This window comes from Aspergillus brunneoviolaceus (assembly GCF_003184695.1).
Source record: "Aspergillus brunneoviolaceus CBS 621.78 unplaced genomic scaffold BO95scaffold_25, whole genome shotgun sequence".
Taxonomy (NCBI): Eukaryota; Fungi; Ascomycota; class Eurotiomycetes; order Eurotiales; family Aspergillaceae; genus Aspergillus; species Aspergillus brunneoviolaceus.
The window spans coordinates 96,884-120,194 of NW_020290755.1; the positions used below are offsets into that span (position 1 = coordinate 96,884).

The 23,311-nt window shown below is 51.2% G+C and overlaps 8 protein-coding genes across 8 annotated transcripts; 4 read left to right on the forward strand and 4 right to left on the reverse strand.

Moving 5' to 3' along the window:
• Window positions 1-1,293: 1,293 nt before the first annotated feature.
• Window positions 1,294-2,270, forward strand: BO95DRAFT_430843 (uncharacterized protein; the record flags this gene model as incomplete). Its single annotated transcript, XM_025584981.1, has 2 exons — window positions 1,294-1,296; window positions 1,383-2,270. The coding sequence occupies 2 exons, from the start codon at window positions 1,294-1,296 to the stop codon at window positions 2,268-2,270; spliced, it is 891 nt and encodes a 296-aa protein (XP_025443326.1).
• Window positions 2,271-3,059: 789 nt separating this feature from the next.
• On the reverse strand, window positions 3,060-6,237 carry BO95DRAFT_441723 (ribonucleotide-diphosphate reductase subunit RNR1). The gene is made up of 2 exons (XM_025586242.1): window positions 4,818-6,237; window positions 3,060-4,765 (listed from the first exon to the last, which is right to left on the reverse strand). Exons 1-2 carry the CDS (start codon window positions 5,735-5,737, stop codon window positions 3,289-3,291), a joined length of 2,397 nt encoding a protein of 798 aa, XP_025443327.1. The 5' UTR covers window positions 5,738-6,237; the 3' UTR covers window positions 3,060-3,288.
• A 455-nt stretch (window positions 6,238-6,692) lies between these two features.
• On the reverse strand, window positions 6,693-7,757 carry BO95DRAFT_481307 (putative GPI anchored cell wall protein). The gene is made up of 3 exons (XM_025590199.1): window positions 7,439-7,757; window positions 7,200-7,348; window positions 6,693-7,141 (listed from the first exon to the last, which is right to left on the reverse strand). Exons 1-3 carry the CDS (start codon window positions 7,543-7,545, stop codon window positions 6,879-6,881), a joined length of 519 nt encoding a protein of 172 aa, XP_025443328.1. The 5' UTR covers window positions 7,546-7,757; the 3' UTR covers window positions 6,693-6,878.
• Window positions 7,758-9,157: 1,400 nt separating this feature from the next.
• On the reverse strand, window positions 9,158-10,462 carry BO95DRAFT_441724 (kinase-related protein). The gene is made up of 2 exons (XM_025586243.1): window positions 10,143-10,462; window positions 9,158-10,033 (listed from the first exon to the last, which is right to left on the reverse strand). Exons 1-2 carry the CDS (start codon window positions 10,180-10,182, stop codon window positions 9,363-9,365), a joined length of 711 nt encoding a protein of 236 aa, XP_025443329.1. The 5' UTR covers window positions 10,183-10,462; the 3' UTR covers window positions 9,158-9,362.
• Window positions 10,463-10,809: 347 nt separating this feature from the next.
• Window positions 10,810-12,914, reverse strand: BO95DRAFT_472724 (uncharacterized protein). The gene is made up of 2 exons (XM_025589674.1): window positions 12,663-12,914; window positions 10,810-12,559 (listed from the first exon to the last, which is right to left on the reverse strand). Exons 1-2 carry the CDS (start codon window positions 12,671-12,673, stop codon window positions 11,095-11,097), a joined length of 1,476 nt encoding a protein of 491 aa, XP_025443330.1. The 5' UTR covers window positions 12,674-12,914; the 3' UTR covers window positions 10,810-11,094.
• A 476-nt stretch (window positions 12,915-13,390) lies between these two features.
• Window positions 13,391-14,870, forward strand: BO95DRAFT_441726 (dihydrofolate synthase). Its single transcript, XM_025586244.1, has one exon. It carries the CDS (start codon window positions 13,497-13,499, stop codon window positions 14,736-14,738), a length of 1,242 nt encoding a protein of 413 aa, XP_025443331.1. The 5' UTR covers window positions 13,391-13,496; the 3' UTR covers window positions 14,739-14,870.
• Window positions 14,871-15,399: 529 nt separating this feature from the next.
• Window positions 15,400-20,510, forward strand: BO95DRAFT_95928 (serine/threonine-protein kinase). The gene is made up of 10 exons (XM_025592351.1): window positions 15,400-15,768; window positions 15,830-15,964; window positions 16,023-16,052; window positions 16,120-16,184; window positions 16,235-16,667; window positions 16,729-17,520; window positions 17,571-18,458; window positions 18,513-18,717; window positions 18,774-19,224; window positions 19,277-20,510. Exons 1-10 carry the CDS (start codon window positions 15,589-15,591, stop codon window positions 20,112-20,114), a joined length of 4,017 nt encoding a protein of 1,338 aa, XP_025443332.1. The 5' UTR covers window positions 15,400-15,588; the 3' UTR covers window positions 20,115-20,510.
• On the forward strand, window positions 20,511-23,085 carry BO95DRAFT_95890 (ABC1 kinase family protein). The gene is made up of 4 exons (XM_025592350.1): window positions 20,511-21,330; window positions 21,406-22,010; window positions 22,067-22,639; window positions 22,697-23,085. Exons 1-4 carry the CDS (start codon window positions 20,906-20,908, stop codon window positions 22,942-22,944), a joined length of 1,851 nt encoding a protein of 616 aa, XP_025443333.1. The 5' UTR covers window positions 20,511-20,905; the 3' UTR covers window positions 22,945-23,085.
• The last annotated feature ends 226 nt before the right edge of the window (window positions 23,086-23,311 follow it).

Consider the following 23,311-nt stretch of genomic DNA (forward strand, 5'->3'; position numbering starts at 1 on the left):
CCACGGCCCGGCCCATTCCATGACAAGCAATTTCAGCGGGGTGGTTTAATTACGGCTGTTGGCCCCCCGTGAGGATCTCGCTTGCGGGATGATACCAACGTTGGGACCGGGTGAGGGATCGTATGGAGGGTTTCTTCCCCAACGCAGGAAGTGGCAGTGTTGATGTAGAGGTACTTGTTCAGCTTCGCTAGCGGACGTTTTTTCGGGGTCTGTCGACTACAGGACGTGTTTCTCTGGGTCCATGTGGATTGGTGTCCTAACTAAGCAGGGCTCCTCGAAAATGGTTGATGTACAACAATCCCAGCGTGCATGCTCGAGGTCGCCTCTGTATTTCCTGGTACACGTTTTGGAACTCACGGGAGATGCCTTCCCTTACGCACATCTCCTTGTGATTCATACTCTCTCAACAGCAGGTTAGCGCGCTGACAGAACCTTTTCGAAGATCGCATGTTCCGGTCTGTGGCCAAGAACTGGTCTCATGATTTCGAGGCGCGATTGAAAGTGTGTTCCAGCTTACTAAACAGCTCAACTCGAACGGGTTTATTCGACAGCCTCTGGTGTGGAATGACCAGCCACATAAGCTGGAGATTCTATCGAGTAATGGCGCCCATGTTGAACGACAGCGAGCTCCAGATTGAATCACAGATCTCGAAGCCGGGTGCGGAGTAAGTCATGTAACCCCCGTTTTCCAGGCCTAATGCTGTCCATCTTCGGACGTAACAAAGTGCACTCCCCATATCCCCATTGGCTGCACCAGCCGAAGATAGTTCGAGTTAAGCATTCAGGAACAAACATGATTCCGAGGTGTGGTTGAGGTGGAGGACGAGGCGGCAGGATACCAGCGTTAGGCGCCGCCGCTCCGGGTCTGGTCGCGATCCGAAGCGCCGGGCCATCCCACCCTACCTTCAGTAGTGTCGCTTAGTGCATACTACCCAGGCACCTGTTATGGTGATAGACCAGCGACAATGTAATTCATTCGCCGGATTCCGGCAAGTAGTGCGCGCGCGGCTGTACTGGACCTACGGGATCAACAAACCCTGTAAGCCTTTGGCGCTCCGTCTAAGAAGAGTCGACGAACGGCATCGCAGCCTTGGGATGTCAATTTCCATCGATGCTATAGCCCATACATGTAGTATAAAAAGCGTGTGCTTTCGTGTACCTGTCACCGAGCATGAGCAGGTGTTTCGGGCAATCGCTACAGGAGGCAGCTTGTCTCTATACTACGAAGCAGCACCCACTCTTTCAGCATCTCCAGCATCAAGCAAGCCTCTACCACGCCGTGATTTATCGACCATGGTATGTGCAATCCCGAGATCGATAGACCTGATAACGCTCTCTAACCATCATGGGGGAACCCCGCCCCCGCCCCTCCCGAATTAAAGTCCGGATTAGACGTGGCGGTGTCCGTTCTCTCACTGATCGAGGCCTCGATCAGCCTCATCGGCCAGCTGCACGACGCCTACACGCGCCAAAAGGAGCACGCCAGCCTCCTCGCGGGGTACGAGGAGGAGCTGCGCAGCGCCCAGAGCATCATCCAAGTGGTCGCGGACGAGCCCGACCTGCAGACCGCCGAGATCTCCGCGCAGCTGGTGCGGACGGAGGCGCTGGTGCAGAAGCTGGTCGATCTGCTGCGGAGCCTGTCCGCGGAGAACCACCCCAGGAGCGCGGCGCGGCAGTTCTTCCACCAGCTGACGCAGGGCTCCAGGGACGAGAAGGCGCTGTCGGCGCTCGTGGACCAGATCTACCGCGCAAAAGCCGACTTGACCGTGTTGATTCAGGTCGCCGGGGTCGGGGTGGTGCGGACGACGGACAACACCCTCGCCGCGAACACCGAGATCATCAATCGCGTGGACCGGCACATTCGGGAGGTGCTGGGGGATGGTCGGGGGTTGATGATTGGGAGGTTGATCCCCGATGGTGAGGCGGATGCTAAGCGCGAGATCCCCTTGAGCCGTGAAGAGGTGGCAGCGGTGATGGGGCCGCCGGAGGGAAGCAGCAACAGCAGCAGCAGCACGGAGCGGATCATCGAGAACAACCTCACGCAGCAGCAAGCCCTTCAAATCAACGGCCCCGTGGGCGAGGACCGATGGAAATCGATCAGCCGTCTGGTGATCCGGCAGAACAAGGCGACGGGCACAAGTACGCAGGTCAACTATCCGGTGTCGGCCTCGATCTTCTACGTCCTGCTGGTCAATCACTTGATCAAATACGTTCTAGTATGCGTGTTGCTGTATATTCCACTGGCTTACCTGTGCCAGAAACATGACTAGGGGGGGGGGGGGAGACTACAAGACATATGAATTATATAGGCGGAGACTCAGGCTGAGCTATAATCTGTCATACTACGGGGCTACTCGCATTCACTACCACGCTCGCCGCGGCTGTAGCTTACTGCAACTATGCAAAACATACTCTTACCGACCTCTTCCAATTGACACATAAACCACACACCTCCTCCTTAAACCAAGAGAGAAAGTACCATTCGAAGTTCATAAGTCCTCCCCCACAGTCCAAGGTTGAATATGTCATCCCCGCTCCAACCACGGTAGAACGTTCTCCCCATCTCACCACCCCTTCAGCATGGCGTCTGCGATGACAATGGTACTCGAAAACCACAAGCGTGGAGAGGCCAGGAGACGATTGGATGAAGAGAGGTAAGCCAGGTGGCTGGATGGCTTCCAGTCCATTTCTTCGAGTTCCATGGATTGGCGTCGCGTGCGCGCGATGCCGGCTGGCTAGAGGGCATCTCCAAGCTAACGGCGAGATCGGAATCAAGAACGCGAGATGGGGAGATCAACAGCAGCAGCAGCGGTAGTAACCAGGGCCACAAGGGCGAGACCCAGAATCAGGGCAACGATATGTTTCCGGGGTCTCTGCTAGGGAATATCTCGAGGGAAACTTCGTTCCACAGGGGTTCAGGAAGTGCTGACTAGTTGTGATTAAAACTCAGTTAACCCGAGATCGGGTTCACGCTGGTCTCTTTGTCCCATACTTCAAGCAAGTGATATAATGGAGAAGCTCGTCGAAATTATTAAAACGCCGTACCTAGAAAGTAAGCATCAGAAAAGAAGAAAGTAAATTGTTATCTATGTATATCAAGATCATCGCCATAAGCCATCAATGTCAATGTCAAACAAGAAAAGAAAATCACAAAGCCCGTAAATACATTTGAAAGCTCAGCAGGTAATCAGAAAAGAAAATCCATATCCATCAAACCCGTAATATAAGTACACACAAATTTCCCAAAGCAAGACGCCGACCGCATTATAACCTTCATCGTTTGCTTCCTTAACCCTGGCACATGATGCAAGCCTCCTTGTTCTCGATGCTGCACTGGAGCACCGCTTGGGAGTAGATATCATTCTCGCGCTCCTCGCTCGTCTTCTCGGAATCCTCTTCCTGAGGTCCCTCCGCCTCACCCTCATTGCCACGGGAAGTGGCATCGGCAGCGAGAGCACGGGGGCTGTCAGCACCGTTGTTGACATCCTCGCTGTGCCCATTGATCTGGCTCTGACCGCGAGGCACGGCAGAGTAAGTGGAGGAGGCAGCACCGGTGGCACGCTTCTTGAAAGAGGAGTTGGCACGAGCAACGTTGGTGTCCTCAACCTTGAGCTGTTCCTGGTCCACCGTGAACTGGATGGGGGCCGAGGCCGCCATTGTCCGCAGGTAGTACATGCCAGTCTTGAGACCCATCTTCCAGCCAGCGAAGTGCATGCTGGTGATCTTGCCCATGGTGGGCTCCTTCAAGTGGATGTTGAGGGATTGGGATTGGTCAATGAAGGCACCACGGTCAGCAGCCATCTGCAGGATGTTGCGCTGAGAGATCTCCCAAACAGTCTTGTAGAGAGCCTTGATATCGGCGGGAATGTTGGGGATATTCTGGACGGAGCCGCCGTCGGCGATGATGCGGTTCTTCATGTTGTCGGACCACAGACCGAGATCAACCAAGTCCTTGAGCAGCCAAGGGTTGACCACCTGGAACTCACCCGCCAGGACACGACGAGAGTAGATGTTCGAGGTGTAGGGCTCGAAGCACTCGTTGAAGCCCAGGATCTGACTGGTGCTAGCAGTAGGCATGGGGGCAACCAGCAAACTGTTGCGAACACCAGTCTGCGCAATCTTGGCCTTGAGAGCGTCCCAGTCCCACAGATCAGTGGGAGTGCGGTCCCACATGTCGTACTGGAGGATACCCTGAGAGACGGGAGAGCCCTCGTAAGTCTCGTAGGGACCGTGCTGCTTAGCCAACTCAGAGGAGGCGGTCAGAGCACCGTGGTAGATGGTTTCAAAGATCTGAATGTTGAGCTGTCTAGCCTCAGCCGAGTCAAAAGGCAGACGCAAAGCGAGGAAAGCATCGGCCAGACCGTTGACACCAAGAGCGATGGGACGGTGGCGGAAGTTGCTCTTCTTGGCCTCAGGAACAGGGTAGTAGTTGATGTCAATGATCTTGTTCAAGTTACGGACCAAGACCTGCACGACTTCATGAAGCTTGCCGAAGTCGTATTCGCCGCGAGCGGCATCAACGAAAGTAGGGAGGGCAAGAGAAGCCAGGTTACAGACAGCAACCTCATCGGGAGCGCTGTATTCGATGATCTCGGTGCAAAGGTTGGAGCTGCGGATGGTTCCCAAGTTCTTCTGGTTGCTCTTCTTGTTGCATGCATCCTTGTAAAGCATGAAGGGGTTGCCAGTCTCGGTCTGAGCTTCCAGGATAGCATACCAGAGCTTCTGCGCCTTGATGGTCTTGCGGCCGCGACCTTCCTTCTCATACCTATAATCCTGTTAGAAATGGCTAGCAAGTAGACTCAAAACAGGAAACTCACTTTTCATAAAGAGCATCGAACTCGTCGCCGTAGACATCGGCCAGACCAGGAGCCTCGTTAGGACAGAACAGAGTCCAGTCGCCGTTGGACTCAACACGCTTCATGAACAAATCGGGGGTCCACAAAGCATAGAACAGGTCACGAGCTCTGACTTCCTCCTTACCATGGTTCTTGCGGAGGTCCAGAAACTCGAAGACATCCGAGTGCCAGGGCTCCAGGTAGATAGCAAAAGCACCCGGGCGCTTGTTACCTCCCTGATCAACGTATCTGGCAGTGTTGTTGAAGACCCGCAGCATGGGAACCAGGCCATTGGAAGTACCGTTGGTTCCACCAATATAGGAGCCGGTGGCACGAATGCGGTGGACGTTCAGACCGATACCACCAGCAGTCTTGGAGATCATGGCGCAGGTCTTGAGTGTGTCATAGATACCATCAATGCTATCTTCCTTCATATCGACGAGGAAGCACGAGGCAAGTTGAGGCTGGGGAGTACCAGCATTGAACAGAGTCGGGGAGGCGTGCGTGAAGAACTTCTGAGACATGAGGTGGTAGGTCTCGATAGCCTTCTCGATGTCGTTGCCGTGAATTCCGACGGACACACGCATCAACAGGTGCTGAGGGCGCTCTGCAACCTTTCCATTGATGCGCAGAAGGTATGACCGTTCAAGAGTTTTGAAGCCGAAGAAGTTGTAGTTGAAATCACGGTCATAAACGATAGCCGAGTTGAGCTCATCTGCGTGTTTCATGACTAATTCGTACGTCTCTTTGGAAATCATGGGTGCGGGAGTGTTGTTCTTGGGGTTGACATAGTGGTAGAGGTCAGAGATGACCAGCGAGAACTGCTTCTTGGTTTGCTTGTGAAGGTTGGAAACTGCTATGCGAGCAGCGAGGATAGCGTAATCGGGATGTGTGACGGTCATGTACGCGGCAGTCTCGGCGGCCTGCAAGCAAAGTCAGAACTCGATCGTCAAGCACCTAGTGATCTCCACATACCAGGTTGTCGAGTTCGACGGTGGTGACACCCTGGTAGACACCAGAGATAACCTTCTGGGTGATAGCAGCAGCGTCGACATGCTCAGGATCGAGCCCATAACAGAGCCTCGACACACGAGCGGTGATCTTGTCGAACTGCACGCGTTCTTTGCGTCCGTCTGCGGTTCAACGTGTCGTTAGCAAAATTTGCAACACGGGTGGCAACGAGCTTCAACAGGAACGTTTCGAAGCGGATGTGAATGTAGATTAGGGATCCATGACGCTATGGATTGACGGTGTAAGGCTTGATGCTCACCTCTCTTGTAGACAAACATTTTGAATGACAGGGAATGGCGGGGGAATGCGTAGAATCGAAGATTATGACAGGAAGGGTATAAGAAGAAAAGTGGAATTACAGAAAGAAAAGATCAGTAAATCGTATGTCAAGAGGCGTGAAGATGACAATTTTCGTAAAGGAAAAAAAGACAGAAGAGAGTGGTCCTGAAGACAGGAGCTTGTGGAGGATGAGAAGAAAGAGAAAGAGGGAGGAGGGGCAGCGAGAGTGGTAGATATTTGACGTCGCCGGGGCAAACGCGTTGCTGGTGGAAATCAACGCGAATTTTCGTGTTTGAGCTAAATGGGCGGCCCTTGCATTGGCGCTAGCAGTTCCTTTTGCTCCGGCTGCCGGAGACGCGCGACGCCCCAAAGTCACGTGTTGTTGTTGTTGAGTTTCTCACGCCACGTTAACTTGAAAGAGCCGACTGGGTCTTACAAATCAGCTTCGCGTTTCAATAAACTACTGTACTCCGTACTGTACCAAACGATCTAATCAATTTACCCACCAAAGCTAGACCGCCGCACTGCTTGGTAAGATTTTGGGAAGCTAGCTTAGAAGATCTCTCCCTCGCCATCCATCGGGTTCCTTGGAATTCCCCTTTAGGACACCGAAAAAATTGGTTTGCACCATCGAGTAAGGGTACATCAAGTCTACGGTAAAGTATGGTACAAGGTCTTAGGTTCAAACGTATAATAACAAGGTTGAGAACTAGAAGCAATGAATCCGGGGTTAGCAGCAGCAGCTGAGAAAGACTACAGTGCCGCCGCGACTCCAAAGAAAACAACAGCTGCGAATGCTGCAGCAGGAACTTGACGGTCTGACGAACCGGCTGAAATTATCCCGCTGGGATGAGCACTTGGTGGTGGGCTCGGACTGGAGCTGGGAGTTGGACTCGAATTCGGCACTAATGTAATGCTAGACGAGCCGGTTGGGGTGACAATGCCATAACCGGTACTTGTGGGGTTGGCAACAGCAGTTGATGATGAGACACCGGATATGGTAAATATATCGTTCACTACACTGAGTCAGAGGATCCAGTATATGACTGCGCGACAACTTCTCATCCAACATACCACCTTTGTACCCAGCCGAGGCACATATGTCCGAGAACTGCTGCATAGCCACCTTGGTATCGTCACCGCAGAGGTTTGAGATTTTGTCCTTGATTTGTTTGCCATTGGTGACACATATGGCCTGGAGGTCGTCCGGAATGGACTGAGAACTGTATTTGAATTGTCAGCAGGTACTCCAGCGTGATTTCCCAGCAATCTCGATAACTATCAGAGATACTACTCATACTAGGCGCACTTACCCTACAGCAAACAGAAGACAATCACGGGTTGGAACAGCAGCGACAAGGCTACTGAAGGCCCAAACAAAGGCGCAAACAGCGCATAAAGCGGGCTTGAATAGCAACATCTCCGGCGTGACTGGAGTAACACTATTCACCAGTCTATCAATACTTCAAGAAGACGGAGGCCGTGCTTAGTAGGGAAGCAGACGTGGATAGGATGTGGTTTCCAGGGACAAAATTCAAAATAAAAAAAAAAGTGTGTGTTGGGATCTGAAGAAGCGACAGATAGTGATGCTGAGGTGTCTGGTGATGAGACTCAAAGACATCGAGAATGAGGAATTCAGAGGTCAAGAATTCCCCAAGTTCAACAGGGAATAACGACCCCCCATTCCTAGTTACAGAATTGTCCCCGTTGATCAACCACAAAACTGGGGTCATACATTACTAAGACTGAAACGGTTAGCTGCCGCAAGGGCTTAGGCCAGCAGTGGAACCACTAGGACAAGTAAGGCTAACCACCAGGAACCCATTGCCGGCTTTAATCAGGAATCATGATTGCCACTTAACAAACGTTGCTTGGTTTCTGAACGACCGCAAAGGTGAATATACCCTTAAGCTGCGGATCGAGGGTTCGCGGCAATTGTAGGTACGCGGAGCCACGGTATCCCTTCTTTACTCTAACTAGTATGGGCATCTTTGTGTACAACATTTACAGATTGTAACTAGCTAAGAACGAAGACAATGCTTAGAAGTACTACATATGACTTTGACACAGGAATTCGCGCTCTTCAAGTCAGACCTTTTCGGGCACCAGTATCAGCATTCTCTTCTTTCAAGCTGAGGCCCGCAGGCAAATATCTGTGAAACCTCCGTAAAGACAAATCGGGCAATGCACTTTCTCTGGAAGGAAGTTCCGCTGTACTTGTCTGCGGCTATGTAGCGACTTTGAAGTTAGGCTTTCATGTGAGGATTATCATAATGTTAGGCAAGCTAGGCACTATGCTGTTGGGGGAGGATAGTCCAAGCTTTCCTCGTTACTTCGTGCGCACAGGATGAGTCGACTCGGAGTAAGTAGCTAAAGTCTGTAGCATTGTCACAGTGCTCAGTATCTTGAATAGAGTATACCCTCCGTGTATAAGTTCAGAACCTATACTCCCGCATTTGGCCCTCCTTTGTGCTGCCATTCCCCGACTCACTCTTGGCTTAGTCTGTTCTTTGAGAAACCTCTGCCCAATAGAGACTTGAATCCAGTGCTCGAGAGCTCAGAGTCGATAGTGAAATGATGTAAAGTTGATTGAGAAAACGTCCGGTTGACGCGACGTAGTCGCCACATACATATCTCACAGCAACTCTAACTGCCTCCTGCTGAGTCATAATTAACCTGTTGTAAAGCCCTCTATATATAGTCTCAGAGCAAAGGTAATTCTTTTTGTACTTGTTTTCGGGTTATATGGGCCAATCAAACTGTTACATGTCTTGTATCCGCGATTTGCTCTGGTCTGAGCTACGAAACTATCCTGTGAATCAACCGAACACAGTGACATTACGGTATTGTCGATGAGGCTCAAGCACAGCCCTTTGACGAACCTCTTCTAGTGGGCACAATATACGTCCCTGTTTCGCACGTGCTATGGCTAATCACGCCGAGCTTTTTTGGAAATAAAAGCAAGCATGGAGCAAGCTCTAGGTCACAATATATCCTTTCATGGGGCCTAGCAGAGCTCAAGTAACCAAATCATCAGTGAATGCATTCGTAGCTAGTCTATCGGAAAAGACAACGGGAGATCAACACCCCGCGATGGCGCAAACATCAGAGAAAAAGCAAAGTATGTATATGAAGCTTTCATCTAGTGATGCAAATCACCATATGAGATTAGGACAGTTCATAAGCCTCTAATCAATCCGGTGATCATGGTTCTATGCCCTTCAAAAACCCCTTGCTCTACCTCTCCCACGCAGGGTCAAATTCACTATTAATGATTTCCTGCAAATCCATCCTGCAATCCACGATCTCCTTCCCATTGACCAAGTCGTTCTCCGTTACTCGTTTATCTGCATCGGCTTCGTCCTTCGCGATGCCCGCCTTGACGTGTCGTCGAATCAACCTCCTCCGAGCGACCTCGAAGTCGACCTCCACAAACCAAAGCTCATCCATCAGTTCCGCCGCCGTGCTCCACGGCGCCTTATCCAGACTGAGGTAGTTGCCCTCGAAGAAGATCACCCGGCAGGTGGCCGGGATAGTGATGTCGTCATCCACGGGATCCTTGACCGCGTGGTCAAAGCTCGGAGCGTACAGACTTCGTGTCTGGGGGGTAACCTCTTCCCGCAGCGCCTGCACGAGCTTGAGGAATTTCTCCCCGTCGAAGGTGAACGCGGCGCCACGGCGGGCAGCCGCGTATGCGGGATCAGGCATGGCGGCTAGCTGAGCGCGTGTGAGGTGATAGCCGTCCATCGGGACGGTGGTTGCGATAAGCGGTGAGTCGGGATGTTGCGCGGAGTATCGTTGATTGATGCGGTTGGCCATCATCGTAGCCAGCTCCGTCTTGCCGGACCCGGGAATCCCACTGACGGCGATCAATAGTCGGGCATCATCCGGTGTGGACTGAAATTTGTCTGTGGCTCGAGGCATTAGCTACCGAGGAGGATTCTGGGGCTCGTCGGACACAAAAAGACACCGCTTGTTCGTCCGCATGGGGAGGGATTCCGGGGGTGTAACACTCACTCCAGATCTTGTCGACTAATCGATCGACTTGTTGTTCCATGATGGAATAGAATCTGTGGACCAGGAGATAACACACACGAGAATCTGACCAGATTGGATTATTGGGACAATGCACCGATAACCGCGGTCCCGTCCATGCAAAGGTTGGAACTGTTTGTTTGCGCCGAGGATTGTGTGGTCGCAGATTAAGATTGTCTTAAGGAGTGTACTGTAGAGGTCCCAAGTGCGATCTTAGGGGCTCGAAGTGACTGTATTGGGATTCTGGTAGCTGTACAATATAATGCGAGAGCGAGCTGGATGATGAAGGTCTGCGTGAGCGGTGGAAGCTCGGCGATTCATTGAGATAAATAAGTCTGCGGGGCTTGTCGTCAGAGTGGGGGCTCGCTACTATCCCCTTTACTCCGGAGTAATGATACGTCACGTCACAGGGGAGCAGCAACCGCGTATGGAGTACCGTGAAGGTTATTAGTTTATATCTACCTGAGAGCATGTCCTGTCGTAGTTATAATTCAATCATCACACGCATCTCAAAGAGGGAGGAATCAAAATCTAGGATGCTTGCCTGAAACTTCAGGGCGGCGTACTGATTCTCTAAGCAGGCGAATTGTTGATAATTATGGTTATAAAATCTTCTTAGGACATACATGGACTTTTAGCAATTGGGAGTACATCAATAGGACCTGGTATCTGAGTTATCAGAACAGAGAAAACAAAACAAGTATGTATGGAGAAGATTATTTCCGTATCAGGTGGTGCCCGCCGCCCTTGATGGAAGAGTATCAGAACACACCGCTAACGCCCAGCAAAACATCATCCCCGCTAAAGAGAAACTCAACCATTGAAGTCTGCGCGTTGCCCGGTATCTTGAGTGAAGCATAACAGATATCGTCTATCAAAGTTCCACAACCAAAATAAAACAGATGGGGAAAATACTAATGAAGGGGGCTGCTGTTTAGCTACGACTAATCGGTCCGTCGATTGTGTCGGCGACGTTTGGCTCCTCGTTTGGCTCGTCATTTTCACGCGGACCGAAAGTGCGAGACAATCCAACGGACGCCCAAAAATCGTCAGAAAGGTCCTGCCGGCTTGTGAGACGGTCCAGCACGGCCTGAACCTGATGCAAGTCTTGGTCGGTAGAAGAATCGGAAAAGGCAAACGACACAGTGGGTATCGGAGGTTGGCTACTCATAGTTGACTGAACTTCGGGTGCTCGTCTTGCGGTCCCCTGGGAGCGTATCATGGCCCCTTGAAAGTCCACAGCTCGCCTCAAAGACTCAAGTTGACGAACAGCACGGTAGCGCCGAATCAGGGAATGCGAAGTCTCAGATTCTGAGTCGCTTTCGGAATCGGTAGCACTCGGCGGGAAGTCACATGGATTCAAGTATTCTGGATATGGATCAAGAACTATCTCCATTGTGCCAGGACCCGAGTACGTTGAGTTTGAAACGGGCCGCATTCCGGCAGCGGTGCTCCTCATTGCTCCGTTGACAGGAACATTCGTTTCGGGCGCTGATGTTGAATTGAATGATGAATCAGCGCTTGGGAGATTTGTGTCAGGCGTGATCGTTGTCAAAAGTGTTTCCCATGCATCGTTGGCGTGGTCATCATCAGGGCTGAGGCTCCTTTGGCGATCGCCTAGACCGTCTATAAGTGAGTCCTGATTTGAACGACTGGCATCATTGATGGACCGCTGACCAACACGCCGCAAGGAAGGGAAAGCAAGTGTCGCAGACAAATCTGGGCCCAGGCCATCAGGCAGGGGGAAGGGCGACAGGTGGAGAGCATCTCGTCGCGCATGTGGAGAAGCGCTCCCGTGGTATGCGACTGCAGGGGCAAAGCGAGGCGTGAATTGAGGGTGATCCTGATCCTGCCTGTTGTTGGTATCTAGACCGGGAGAAGCGGGGCGCTGAAAGTCGGACATGATCGAATTGCGCGGTATCCTCAGGCGTTGTTGACCCGAGCGGCCCTGCTGAAGAGCGTTATCGAGCCGCCGCTGTTCATTGCGGCGTGCGTTCCGAGCTCGTAGGGGGTCTAGAAATCCACTGGTGAGGTTGAACGGATCTTCGGCGGCAGCAGCATTCGAAAGAGGCGAGCGAACATGACGCTGTATGCCGTTCGCCTCGCGCTCGCGTGCGCGTTCGACCTCGTCTGCTAACGCCAGCGCCCGAGGGATGATAGGCGAGCGACCATGGCGCTGTAAGTTATTCGAGTCGCGCTCGCGTTCCCGCTCGCGCTCAATCTCCTCTGTCAGGGTTCGTGGGGAAATTGTTCGTAAAGTTGCATTGCGCAGGACAGAGCCATAGCGCGAAGGGCGGCGAACGCTGACCTGACGACGAATCGCAGAGCGTGCGGCAGCGCAGCTATCTTTGGCAGCGTGGTTTCTCGTGTCTTCGGTCGGGGAAGGCTCCCGGAACATCCTATATCATTACCAGTCAGTCAAGACAATTGTCCCGGGCGCTTTAGCCTAATGGAGCAGTGCGCGTCAAGTATTGACGGCCAACTGGGGAGATAGATACTCACGGAATACCCATGGTTACAGTAAATGCGAAGAAGGATCGGAGAAAAAGTCACGTTTAGAACGATTGAAGATTGATGAAAAGCTATCACATTCAGAAGCAAAGGGAGATTGACGCAGAAGACTAATAGTAAGCACAGTAGCACGGAGATTGCGGGGAGCAACGACCAAGACGAATGTCGATGGAGAAACGGCGAGATTTGGTTTTCCTCGTAAAGGAAAAAAGCGGAGGCAACGATATTGGCGCCTGAGGCCTGCCGTAGCGCCTCGGGTTGTTCAGTGCCTTTTTTTTTTTTTTTGTTAAATGGTTTGTTGTTGGAACGGCGGCTGGACAACTTGTGTGTGGCGCCATCGCCACACGCGTATATTCCAGTACGGCGGCTATTGTGCTACTGAGTACTATGGACTCGCGTGTATGTACTCCGTAGTTACGCTTGTCATGGAGGGAGACCTGAGGTTTACCGCGGCCCGGAGATGTTGGATAGGACAAACAAACAGTAAAGTACAAAAACCCTTCACTAGGAGTACGTGTCGGGTGATAAATGACTACTGCACTGAAGTAAGGGTCGAAGTGATACTGCGCTGCTACTGCAACATATTGTACCATTTTGCAGGTTAATGTGGTGGGGTTGCATAGTTGTCGCCTAAGGCATCGAACTCTTATCGGGCACTTTCCCGATTTCCGATTATCTTGCCGACAGCTGCTGACTTTCCCGTTGAGAGCACCGGACGGGTTCAACTGATAACTACACCTTCCCCATGTCAACTGCCTCTGTCCTTGCTTGCTGGACATGAGCCTTGACACCTCCTCAGCTATATATCAGTGTGTGCATTGAGGGATGATAGAGCTCGGCTTAAGTCGGATATCCCGCCTCCTCCAGCAGACTCCGCTGTCATGGAAGGCCATTCATATTGCTGGAACTAACGGCAAAGGTTCCATCAGTGCCTACCTATCTCACCTGTTGTCTGCCGGCGGAGTGCGCTGTGGTCGCTTCACCTCCCCCCATCTAATCGACCGATGGGATTGCATCACAATCGGCGAGGATGTTGTTCAAGAATCACTTTTTCGACAAATCGAAGCTAGAGTCAAGCTTCGAGACCAAACCCTCGGCATCGGTGCAAGCGATTTTGAGCTCTTGACTGCAACGGCCTTCGAGATCTTCAACCATGAACGAGTCGATATCGGCGTAGTTGAAGTTGGCATGGGCGGCCGGTTAGACGCAACGAATATCTTGAGCGATGTCTTAGTGTCTGTTATTGCGAAAATCGGACTTGACCATCAGTCCCTACTCGGAGATACCATCGAGCAGATTACACGCGAGAAAGCGGGCATATTGAAGGTTGGAGTGCCATGTGTGGTGGACGGCACGAACTCGATTGAAGTAACTAGAACACTGGAAAAACGCATCAGGGAGCTGGGGATTGAATCGAACTTTGTCCGCCCAGAAACCCAGCCACCATTACTTGGCCGCCTATTCGCGACGCTCGACTTGCAGCCTCATCAACAAGCCAACATGTCTTGCGCAGTGTCTGCACTTAAGCTGGCACTGGATCGATTCCGTCCGGAAATTAACGTCGATATGCTTCTTCCACAATTGTCGAGCGTGGTGTGGCCAGGCCGCTTACAGAAGATCACACTGGGCCCTTTGGTGAGCCGGGAAGAGCCCGTCTTACTTGACGGCGCGCACAACGCTCAATCGGCGGAAGTGCTTGGGCAGTATGTGGATCGGAAGCTACGTACAGAGCATGACAGTGTTACTTGGGTTATCGCAGCTTCAAAGGGAAAAGATCTATCCTCTCTATTTCAAAACATCATTCGGACTGGTGACAAAGTCGCAGTGACAGCATTTGGTCCTGTCGACGGGATGCCCTGGGTGAAACCGGCTGATACTGAGGAAGTGGCTTCATGTGCGCAGTCTATCTCAGAGACCGGCCTAGTGCAGACATTTGGCTGCGATGTCTCTGCTGCAATCGAGTGGGCCTGTCACGAAGCTAACGGCGGCCCATTGGTCATTGCTGGCAGTCTCTACCTTGCGTCTGATGTTTTGCGTCTTCTTCGAGAAGCACAAAAGTCGTCGTGACACATCACGAGTCGCGGCAAATTTGTGTTTATAGGATACCCACTCTAGCATCTTACTAGCTTATCTCGACCCTTTCGTGCAAATCCTCTTGAGCATACCCAATTATTAATGAAGGCACGTGTGTAGTCAGCCACTGAAACTAACTTATGGTCTGGAATGACAAAGAATGCAGTGCAAAAATTGTGTATTATTGTCTAGCTGCTTAATCAACTAAATTAGAGGCAGCCCCCCCAGACAGACTCCGCTTTGGCTCTGATAAGGTCGATCGGAGATACAGCAGCGGCCGGGCGCTGCGTCATGGCCCAAGCCAAGTGGTGCTGTGGAGAAAGGGAAAGTTCAAAACACCCGCCGAGCGTCCCTGCGTTTGCCCCGGCAAGCACAACAGGAAGTGCTCGTTTGCTCTTTTTTTCTTTTTCTGTCTTTTTGCTTGGTTAGCGTGCTCGATTACCTTGCAGCAGAGCTGATAATCTGAGTCTTTCCTTTAACTCAAGAGCCCAGCCTCTAATGTTCAGCGGCGCGCTTGACAGACGCGGCTCTTGTGAAGACGATAACAGGTACCCTTCCAGTATGTTGATTTTTTCTTGTTTAACGACAATCCTGCCATATAGTCTCGATACTAGTGCTTGCTATCGTCTGTAGCAGTCTTCTGCAGCAATCTGTGATCTTGACTGACACTTACAATGCGACTAGACCTCAGATTGTGCTGACATGAATAATCCGATCGATTTTCTGGCATCGGCCTTCTTCGGATTATTTGTCGTTTGAGCGATCGCTTTTGTTTGAGACATCTTGTTGGATATCAGTGGACCCAGAGCAGTGATAAGACACCAGATCTGATTACCCTTGGACAATGGTTTCTCGATCATCCGAACCGAGTGAGGGGCCACCTCCACCGTCCAAAACACCAGGCACTCCGGCCAAATCACGACTGACGAGACTGGGGTCCAGCCCGACCAAACGAGAAGACAAAGGGAAAGACAGCAGGATGATCAAATCATCGGCGAAAGATGTTGCTGAGCTCAAGGATTTTGTATGGTGCCAGCCCTCTTGTCTTACTGAGACACTGTAAGCTAACACCCGTGGCAACAAAGCAATTGGGTGACTGCCTAGGCAGAGGCGCGTTTGGCTCGGTGTATAGAGCCCTCAATTGGAACACAGGAGAGACCGTTGCTGTCAAGCAGATTAAGTTGGCAGATTTACCGAAGAGCGAATTGCGGGTCATCATGGTAAAATAAAGTGCTACTTCACCATCCACACGATCGTCGCTGACTCCGAAGGTCGCAGTTGGAAATTGATCTCTTGAAGAACTTGGATGTAAGATATGACGCTGACTTCAGCAATCTCCATTCAAAGTTGAGATGACGCTGACATACAACTGCAGCATCCTAACATTGTAAAATATCAAGGCTTTGTGAAATCCGCAGAGACTCTGAACATCATACTTGAGTACTGGATGTGTTCTAATTATGAGCGAATTAGATCGCTAATCATTTCAGGTATTGTGAGAATGGTTCTTTGCATTCCATTGCGAAGAATTTTGGTCGCTTTCCTGAGAATTTGGTTGGCCTGTACATGTCACAAGTGCTGCACGGCCTTTTGTACTTGCATGAACAAGGTGTCATCCATAGGGATATCAAAGGAGCCAATATCCTCACCACTAAAGAGGGCCTCGTCAAGCTTGCAGATTTCGGTGTCGCCAGTCGAACGACGGGGCTTAGTGAATCCAGCGTGGTTGGCACGCCGTACTGGATGGCTCCTGAAGTTATAGAGCTCTCGGGTGCAACCACTTCGTCTGATATCTGGAGTCTTGGGTGCACTGTCATTGAGCTTCTAGAAGGAAAGCCGCCATACTATAATCTTCAGCCAATGCCAGCTTTATTCCGCATTGTCAATGATGATCACCCACCTCTCCCACAAGGAGCCTCGCCGGTCAGTAGCATTTTCTCCCACTTCCTTCGTTTCATGTGCCCAGTGCTGAGAAAATTCGCAGGCTGTCAAGGACTTCTTGATGCAGTGCTTTCAAAAAGATCCCAACCTTCGTGTATCGGCAAGAAAACTTCTCAAGCACCCCTGGATTGTCAATGCTCGCAGAACCGACTCAGTGGTTCCCAAGAAGTCGACCGAATACGAGGAAGCTGTGAAGAGTGTGCAAGAATGGAACGAAGCTCTTCGTTCTCCCGAAATGGGGACGCTGCGCAAGCCTTTCAGGTTCGACACACAGGGCTCTGCATCGTTCCGCCCAGATCTGGGCCCGTCTCGGTATGCACCAACGACAGACACTCTCCCAAGTCCGGTCTCAAAGCATGTTAATCGATATCAATCCCCCGAGTCTACTGAGGAGGACAACTGGGATGATGACTTCGCGACAGCAATATCCCCAAGCGCGTTACAGCTGCCTCATCTTCGACCGCAAGATAACTTTGGGGGCATGTTGTCATCTGAAAAGCTGAAAGCATTCGCATCTCTCGATGGAACAGTGCTCAAGCCAGATGACGCCATTTCGGATTTCGATGATTCTTCCCTGAATGGGTTCCCCGAAGCAGACTCCCTGCAAACCATCCGTCCTTATCCTTTGCAGCAAGCAGGAGTGGAGAGCACACCGAGTCAGCCCAAGACCACCATAGCTGCCATTCACCACAATGTGCCAATTCTCAAAACCCCGGTGCCGCCACTTAAACCACAGAGACCGACTTCCTTCTTCAAAGAGAACTCAGTTGAGGATTATTCCGACCTCATCAATGCTAATGAGGATGTTCTAGACCACAAACTTAGCGCCTTTCAAGTAAGCATGTCGTGCCTTATCGCTTTCCCCAAGTACTGACCGGATTATAGGAGACCGACGAAGAAACCGATACGCCAGTCTCGCCATCCAAAGAACTGGTTCGATATCAAGAATCGCCAGAACGCAATGAAGATCATGAACCACAACTTCGAAAGCGGATATCTGTCAAACGCACCCGCTCCGACTTTGAAATCCAGCGATATGCTGAGAACGAGCGCGACGAAGATTTCTCTGATATCCTAGGTGCCGATGAGGTTGCTCTAGACAGGCCGGAGAGCGAGAACAACTCAAACCAAAGCACGTTGAGACTCAATTCCAAATTGTCTAACAACTCGTGGCTTGGAGATCAGGATGACGAAGATGATCCTTTCGCACAACTCGAAGAGGGACTTGATGAAACGGACTTGGAGGCTAACATCGCACGCGACAAGTATGCACGTCTTAAGAGCCAGGTTGAAGGTCTCGTGAGCTCCTTGAAAACGTCCCAGGATGAGGACGTACTGGGGGAAATCTCCGAACAATTGTTGACTGTGTTCTGTGACCTACCTGAAACGAAGAACATCATTATTAGCGCTCATGGAATGCTGCCGATCTTGGAGATACTGGACATATGCCGTCGGCGTGACATTATACTCTGCCTATTGCGCATTGTTAATGCGATCATCTTCAATGACTACGACATCCAAGAGAATCTTTGCTTCGTGGGCGGAATTCCCATCATCAATGAGTTCGCCGCCAAGAAATACCCGAGAGAGATTCGTCTCGAAGCGGCAGCCTTTGTGCAGCAAATGTACCAAACTTCAACTCTTACCCTGCAAATGTTCGTCAGTGCGGGTGGTCTCAATGTTTTAGTTGAGTTCTTGGAAGATGACTATGAGGACGAGCGTGACTTGGTCCTTATTGGCGTCAACGGAATTTGGAGTGTCTTTGAGTTGCAGGTAAGTACCGACTTGCGCTGATAAACTCGCCAGGCAAGATCTAACGAGAAACAGGGTTCTACGCCAAAGAATGACTTTTGTAGAATATTGTCACGCAATTCTGTCTTGGATCCCTTATCACTCGTTCTCAGTCGCGTGCTGGATGAAGAAGGCGAATTGGCCGAGATCGTCGAGGGTCGGATTGCAAACATCTTCTTCATATTCTCGCAGGCCGAAAACCATGTGAAGGAAATGGTGGCAGAGCGAACGGTACTGCATAGTAAGGGAGCCAGAACACAGCTTCATACTCGAGACAATCACTGACTCTCGGATTAGGAGTCTTGAAGGAATTAAGACGGATGACACCGCCACACCAAATTACTATGCTGAAGTTCATTAAGAACTTGTCAATGCTTTCCACAACACTTGACGCGCTTCAGAACTCCAATGCAATCGATGTTCTTACAGACTTGTTACGGTCTACCATCAAACGCCCACACTTCCGGGAGGTTTCCAACCAAATCCTCAACACTATCTACAATATGTGTCGCCTGAATAAGTCTCGACAAGAAGATGCAGCTTTGAATGGCATCATACCTCTTCTTCAGAAAATTGTGAAAACAGAGCGGCCTCTGAAGGAGTTTGCCTTGCCTATTCTCTGTGACATGGCGCATTCTGGGAAGGTCGGTCGTCGTGAACTGTGGCGTAACAAAGGGCTTGCATTCTACATCTCTCTTCTATCAGACCCGTACTGGCAAGTTACCGCTCTGGATGCTATTGTCAACTGGTCAGTACTCGATTCCGATAGCATCTACCATAGGCTAACCGCGCGATTACAGGCTTAAAGAAGAAACTGCTAAGGTCGAGGAGCATCTCCTTGATAACCGTTATGAACGAGTTTCATTTACAGACTCTATTGTCAGGTGTTTGACTGTCTCCAAGGCAAACGCTTTTGAGAATCTCCTCGAGCCACTCCAGAAACTTCTCAGGCTAAGCCCGCCGATTGCATCGACTTTCGCAAGACCCGACATATTCACCAAGATTGGACAGAAACTACGCCACAACAAAGCTGCGGTACGGCTCAACATGCTGCGCATTATATCGAGTATCTGCGATTCCAGCGAGGAGCAGGGTGGCCTTCTTGCCAGATATGGTCTCCTGGACGCAATTCGAGAGCTTGAACATGACCCAGCAATTTTGGTCAGGGACATGGCCGGCAAGCTGATACAGTCTAATGAGAAAAGTGAATCATATCACTTGGAAAAGCGCAAACCAGGCGTTAGACGGCGGAGTAATTCAACCACTCCACCGAGTCTGCTTGCAAATCAATCGGCCCCGGCCACTCCACAGATGAATCGGTTCAGTCAGTCAAAGGCTTACTTTGACGGGCGAGAAAGCCAACGCCATCCCCGGAATGCCCTCGGTAGCTCAGCACTGGCTCTTCGACCTGGAAGTCGAGATGGGCCAAGTTCCAGCCTCACGGCGGGAGTCAATCCCGCACCTGGAGCTTCGAGGAATAGAATTTCACGAGGCGTCGGTAACCGACTATCTCACGTCGATTTCCTGGCGGAAGACGAGTCCAGGCCTGCAAGCTCATTATCGCGTCGTCGCTCAATTCTTCCGCAGCGCCGGCGTCCGACACATACTGAGGCGGATTGGACGTCCAAGGCCCCTTGACTCAACGCAGCTATCCCTACTTATGCTGCACCGATCGTGCCATTCGGGTTTTTAGCGAACCTGACCAACCTTCTGGCATGTTTAGGCTACATTGAGGAAGGAGTCTCAGCGCTCTGCTTCTGAAATTCTCGCTGCCTACAGACCTGTTTTCTGGCCCTTTTCTCCCACTCATCATCAGAGCTGCATTAGGACGCACGAAAGCCGAACAGCTAAGGTAGCAGAGCATGGTGATTAGGGCATATTATTTTGTTGGAGGAAGCTACAAGCTACAGTGGCCGACATGTTGTAAATAACCATTGATGACATCCATTGCGGCCGTTCGTATGGGCGCTAAGCATATTCGAGGAGAACGAAGATGGTTGTGTACAAAGAAACCAAGGAAAGGCGAACTATTCACATATGGTGTCCTTCACCAGGGGTGCTGCATATTGTAAGCTAGAAAGAAAAGTGTAAATAAGACCAAGACCTCGTCCGGGGGTGGTGGCGATCTTCGGGAGCGGAAAAGCGGCGATGGGCGATGGGCCAGGCAAAAAAAAAGGTGCGAGGAAATTGCGACGCGGCGGTCACCACGGCTTGCCTGCCTGCCTGCCTGCTTGCCTGCTTGCCTCCCTTCTCTTTCCATAGTCCCTCTCTCTCGCTTTCTCTTGTCCTTTCTCTGCATCCTCTCTTTCATCAACCAAACCTCCCCCCCTCCCTGGGACTCTGGTGCTGGCACGGATGTAATACACCGTCCAAGCCTTCGTTTCTGTCGACTTGTGGTCGCTCTCTAGACGGCATTGTTCGTGTTCGGGATGAGGGCGGTGCTCCGCATCCCGCTGCGGGCTTCCAACAATTTTGATCCCGCGGTGGTCATACGATCCAATCTTGCCCACCTGAACCCCCCCTTGACTCGTCTGTCGACTCCTCCTATTACTTCTCGTTTGCTCTCCTCTGCAACTCCACGCCCTTTGGCAACTCAGCGACGCCGTATCGGCGATCAATCACTATCACTACCGCCGTTTCCTACTCGGAATGCAGCCACCTCCGCGACCTCGGGACGGAATGACACGAGGCAGTCTGGACCGGGAAAATCGCACAACAGAGTACTCAGATATGTTGTGATCGGTGGAGTTATCGCCATTGCGGCAGTAGTATACTCGGATGAGGTCCAGCATTACTACCGTGCGGCAGCGCGCACTGGACGAGTCGTCGGTGCCCTCGCTATTTGTATCAATGAGTGAGTATACCAGATTTTCTTCTTTTAGCACCAAGTTCGAGTAGGGCAGGCTTACTCACACATGGTCGCAACCAGTTACCGTGTTACCCTCAAGCAAGAAACGTCCACCCCTGGAGAACGGGACGAAGCGATACGGGCCTGTCACAAGCGTTGCGCGGACCGCACGCTGCGTGTTCTCGAGCAGAATGGATCGATCTTCATCAAACTAGGACAACATCTGAGCAGTATGGGATACTTGCTGCCCTTGGAGTGGACGACAACCTTCATTCCTCTTCAGGACAAATGCCCCGTTTCGTCCATCGAGTCCGTTGAAGCGATGTTCGTGGCTGATACTGGTCGTCGTATCGATGAGCTCTTCTCATCCTTCGACCCACAGCCTATCGGGGCCGCTTCTCTCGCCCAGGTGCATGTTGCTACGCTCAAGGAAACCGGTCAGAAAGTCGCGGTCAAGGTGCAACATCCTGCTTTGGCAGAGTGGGCGCCGCTTGATTTGGCATTGACTCGATTCACCTTTTCGACGTTGAAGCGCTTCTTCCCGGAATACGATTTGGAATGGTTGTCGAAAGAGATGGACTTGTCTCTGCCACAAGAATTGGATTTTCGGATGGAAGCTGAAAATGCTATGCGGACAAAGGAATACTTCAAGAAGCATTCACATGCCCCACTAGTTATTCCGGAAGGTGTGTTATAAGTACACATGTGGCCGAGTCGATTGGCGAACTAACACAACTATTAGTGATGTGGGCCCAGAAGCGTATCCTCGTTATGGAGTTTCTTTCCGGACGACGACCCGACGACCTTGAGTTCCTGGATTCCAATCACATAGACCGGGATGAGGTTTCCGCCGCATTGGCACATATCTTCAACGAGATGATTTTCGGCGCCAACGCTCCCTTGCACTGCGATCCACATGGGGGGAACATCGCTATCCGTCCCAACCCAAACGGTCGACGTCACAACTTCGATATCGTACTTTACGACCATGGACTCTACCGGGACATTCCTCAAGACCTGCGTCGCAACTATGCAAAGCTCTGGCTGGCGGTGATCGAAGCCGATGAGTCGCGCATGCGGGAGTCCGCGCACAAAGTTGCCGGTATAACGGATGAGCAGTTCCCTCTTTTCGCCAGCGCCATTACTGGACGAGACTACATGGTTCTCAAGAAAAAGGACATCACTTCCGCCCGCACGTCCGCGGAGAGGGAGAGCATGTCTGGTGCACTCGGTGAAGGCATGTTGCAACAACTCGTCGAACTGCTGGGCCAAGTTCCTCGTATCATCCTTTTGATCCTAAAGACAAACGACCTGAGTAAGTCGGTGTTCTTCCTGCTAAGCATGGCTACATAATTCTAACATATCATTTCAGCCCGCAGTCTTGATGAAAACCTGCAAACTCGCCAAGGGCCCATCCGCACGTTCCTCATTCTCGCACGATACGCAACCCGCACCGTCTTCGAGGAACAAATGGAGGCCGTTTACGAAACAGGCGGCGTTCTCCGTCCTTCAAACTTTTTGCGTTTCCTTTGCGCATGGACCGGCTTCCTGCGCGTGGAACTGAAGCTTTCTGTCTACGAGGCTCTCCTATCACTGAAGAGCCGCTTTGGGTTGGTATAGAGCAACGTATTTTAATCCCTCTGTACAGTCTACTACACCTCGTTCCGATTCACCTGCATCCTTCTACTTCGCACCGCGAGAGCCCGCCCTCGAGCTTTCAGAGTAATATGCTGTAGAGGTCGTCTTGCAGCTTCGCACGATTAGTGCATTCTTATGGCGTTCAACCCCATCCATCTTGTTTCGTGGTTTTCTGTGCATCTTGGTCCGTGATTTTGGCTCGATAGACTATCTTTTTGAGAAAAGCTAGGTGTATATTTAGCGGCTCATATAGTATAGAAGGTATGGGTAGATTTCTTGTTTCATGCAAGCACGGGGATCCTCAGTGTTCAGGTGTCAATTATCAGATGAAGTATACCATGGATGGATG

Excerpts from the sequence above, each read along its gene's own strand:
- BO95DRAFT_441723 (XM_025586242.1), bottom strand. The coding sequence starts at position 5,737 with ATGACCGTCACACATCCCGATTACGCTATCCTCGCTGCTCGCATAGCA. Across the intron at positions 4,766-4,817 it reads TTCGATGCTCTTTATGAAAA|GTATGAGAAGGAAGGTCGCG; the intron begins GTGAGTTTCCTG and ends ACAGGATTATAG.
- BO95DRAFT_481307 (XM_025590199.1), bottom strand. The coding sequence starts at position 7,545 with ATGTTGCTATTCAAGCCCGCTTTATGCGCTGTTTGCGCCTTTGTTTGG. Across the intron at positions 7,349-7,438 it reads TGTCTTCTGTTTGCTGTAGG|TTCTCAGTCCATTCCGGACG; the intron begins GTAAGTGCGCCT and ends ATTCAAATACAG. Across the intron at positions 7,142-7,199 it reads CTCGGCTGGGTACAAAGGTG|TGAACGATATATTTACCATA; the intron begins GTATGTTGGATG and ends GACTCAGTGTAG.
- BO95DRAFT_441724 (XM_025586243.1), bottom strand. The coding sequence starts at position 10,182 with ATGGAACAACAAGTCGATCGATTAGTCGACAAGATCTGGA. Across the intron at positions 10,034-10,142 it reads ATTAGTCGACAAGATCTGGA|ACAAATTTCAGTCCACACCG; the intron begins GTGAGTGTTACA and ends CTCGAGCCACAG.
- BO95DRAFT_441726 (XM_025586244.1), top strand. The coding sequence starts at position 13,497 with ATGATAGAGCTCGGCTTAAGTCGGATATCCCGCCTCCTCCAGCAGACT.
- BO95DRAFT_95928 (XM_025592351.1), top strand. The coding sequence starts at position 15,589 with ATGGTTTCTCGATCATCCGAACCGAGTGAGGGGCCACCTCCACCGTCC. Across the intron at positions 16,185-16,234 it reads ACTCTGAACATCATACTTGA|GTATTGTGAGAATGGTTCTT; the intron begins GTACTGGATGTG and ends TAATCATTTCAG. Across the intron at positions 18,459-18,512 it reads GGAGTGTCTTTGAGTTGCAG|GGTTCTACGCCAAAGAATGA; the intron begins GTAAGTACCGAC and ends AACGAGAAACAG.
- BO95DRAFT_95890 (XM_025592350.1), top strand. The coding sequence starts at position 20,906 with ATGAGGGCGGTGCTCCGCATCCCGCTGCGGGCTTCCAACAATTTTGAT. Across the intron at positions 21,331-21,405 it reads CTCGCTATTTGTATCAATGA|TTACCGTGTTACCCTCAAGC; the intron begins GTGAGTATACCA and ends GGTCGCAACCAG. Across the intron at positions 22,011-22,066 it reads CCCACTAGTTATTCCGGAAG|TGATGTGGGCCCAGAAGCGT; the intron begins GTGTGTTATAAG and ends CACAACTATTAG.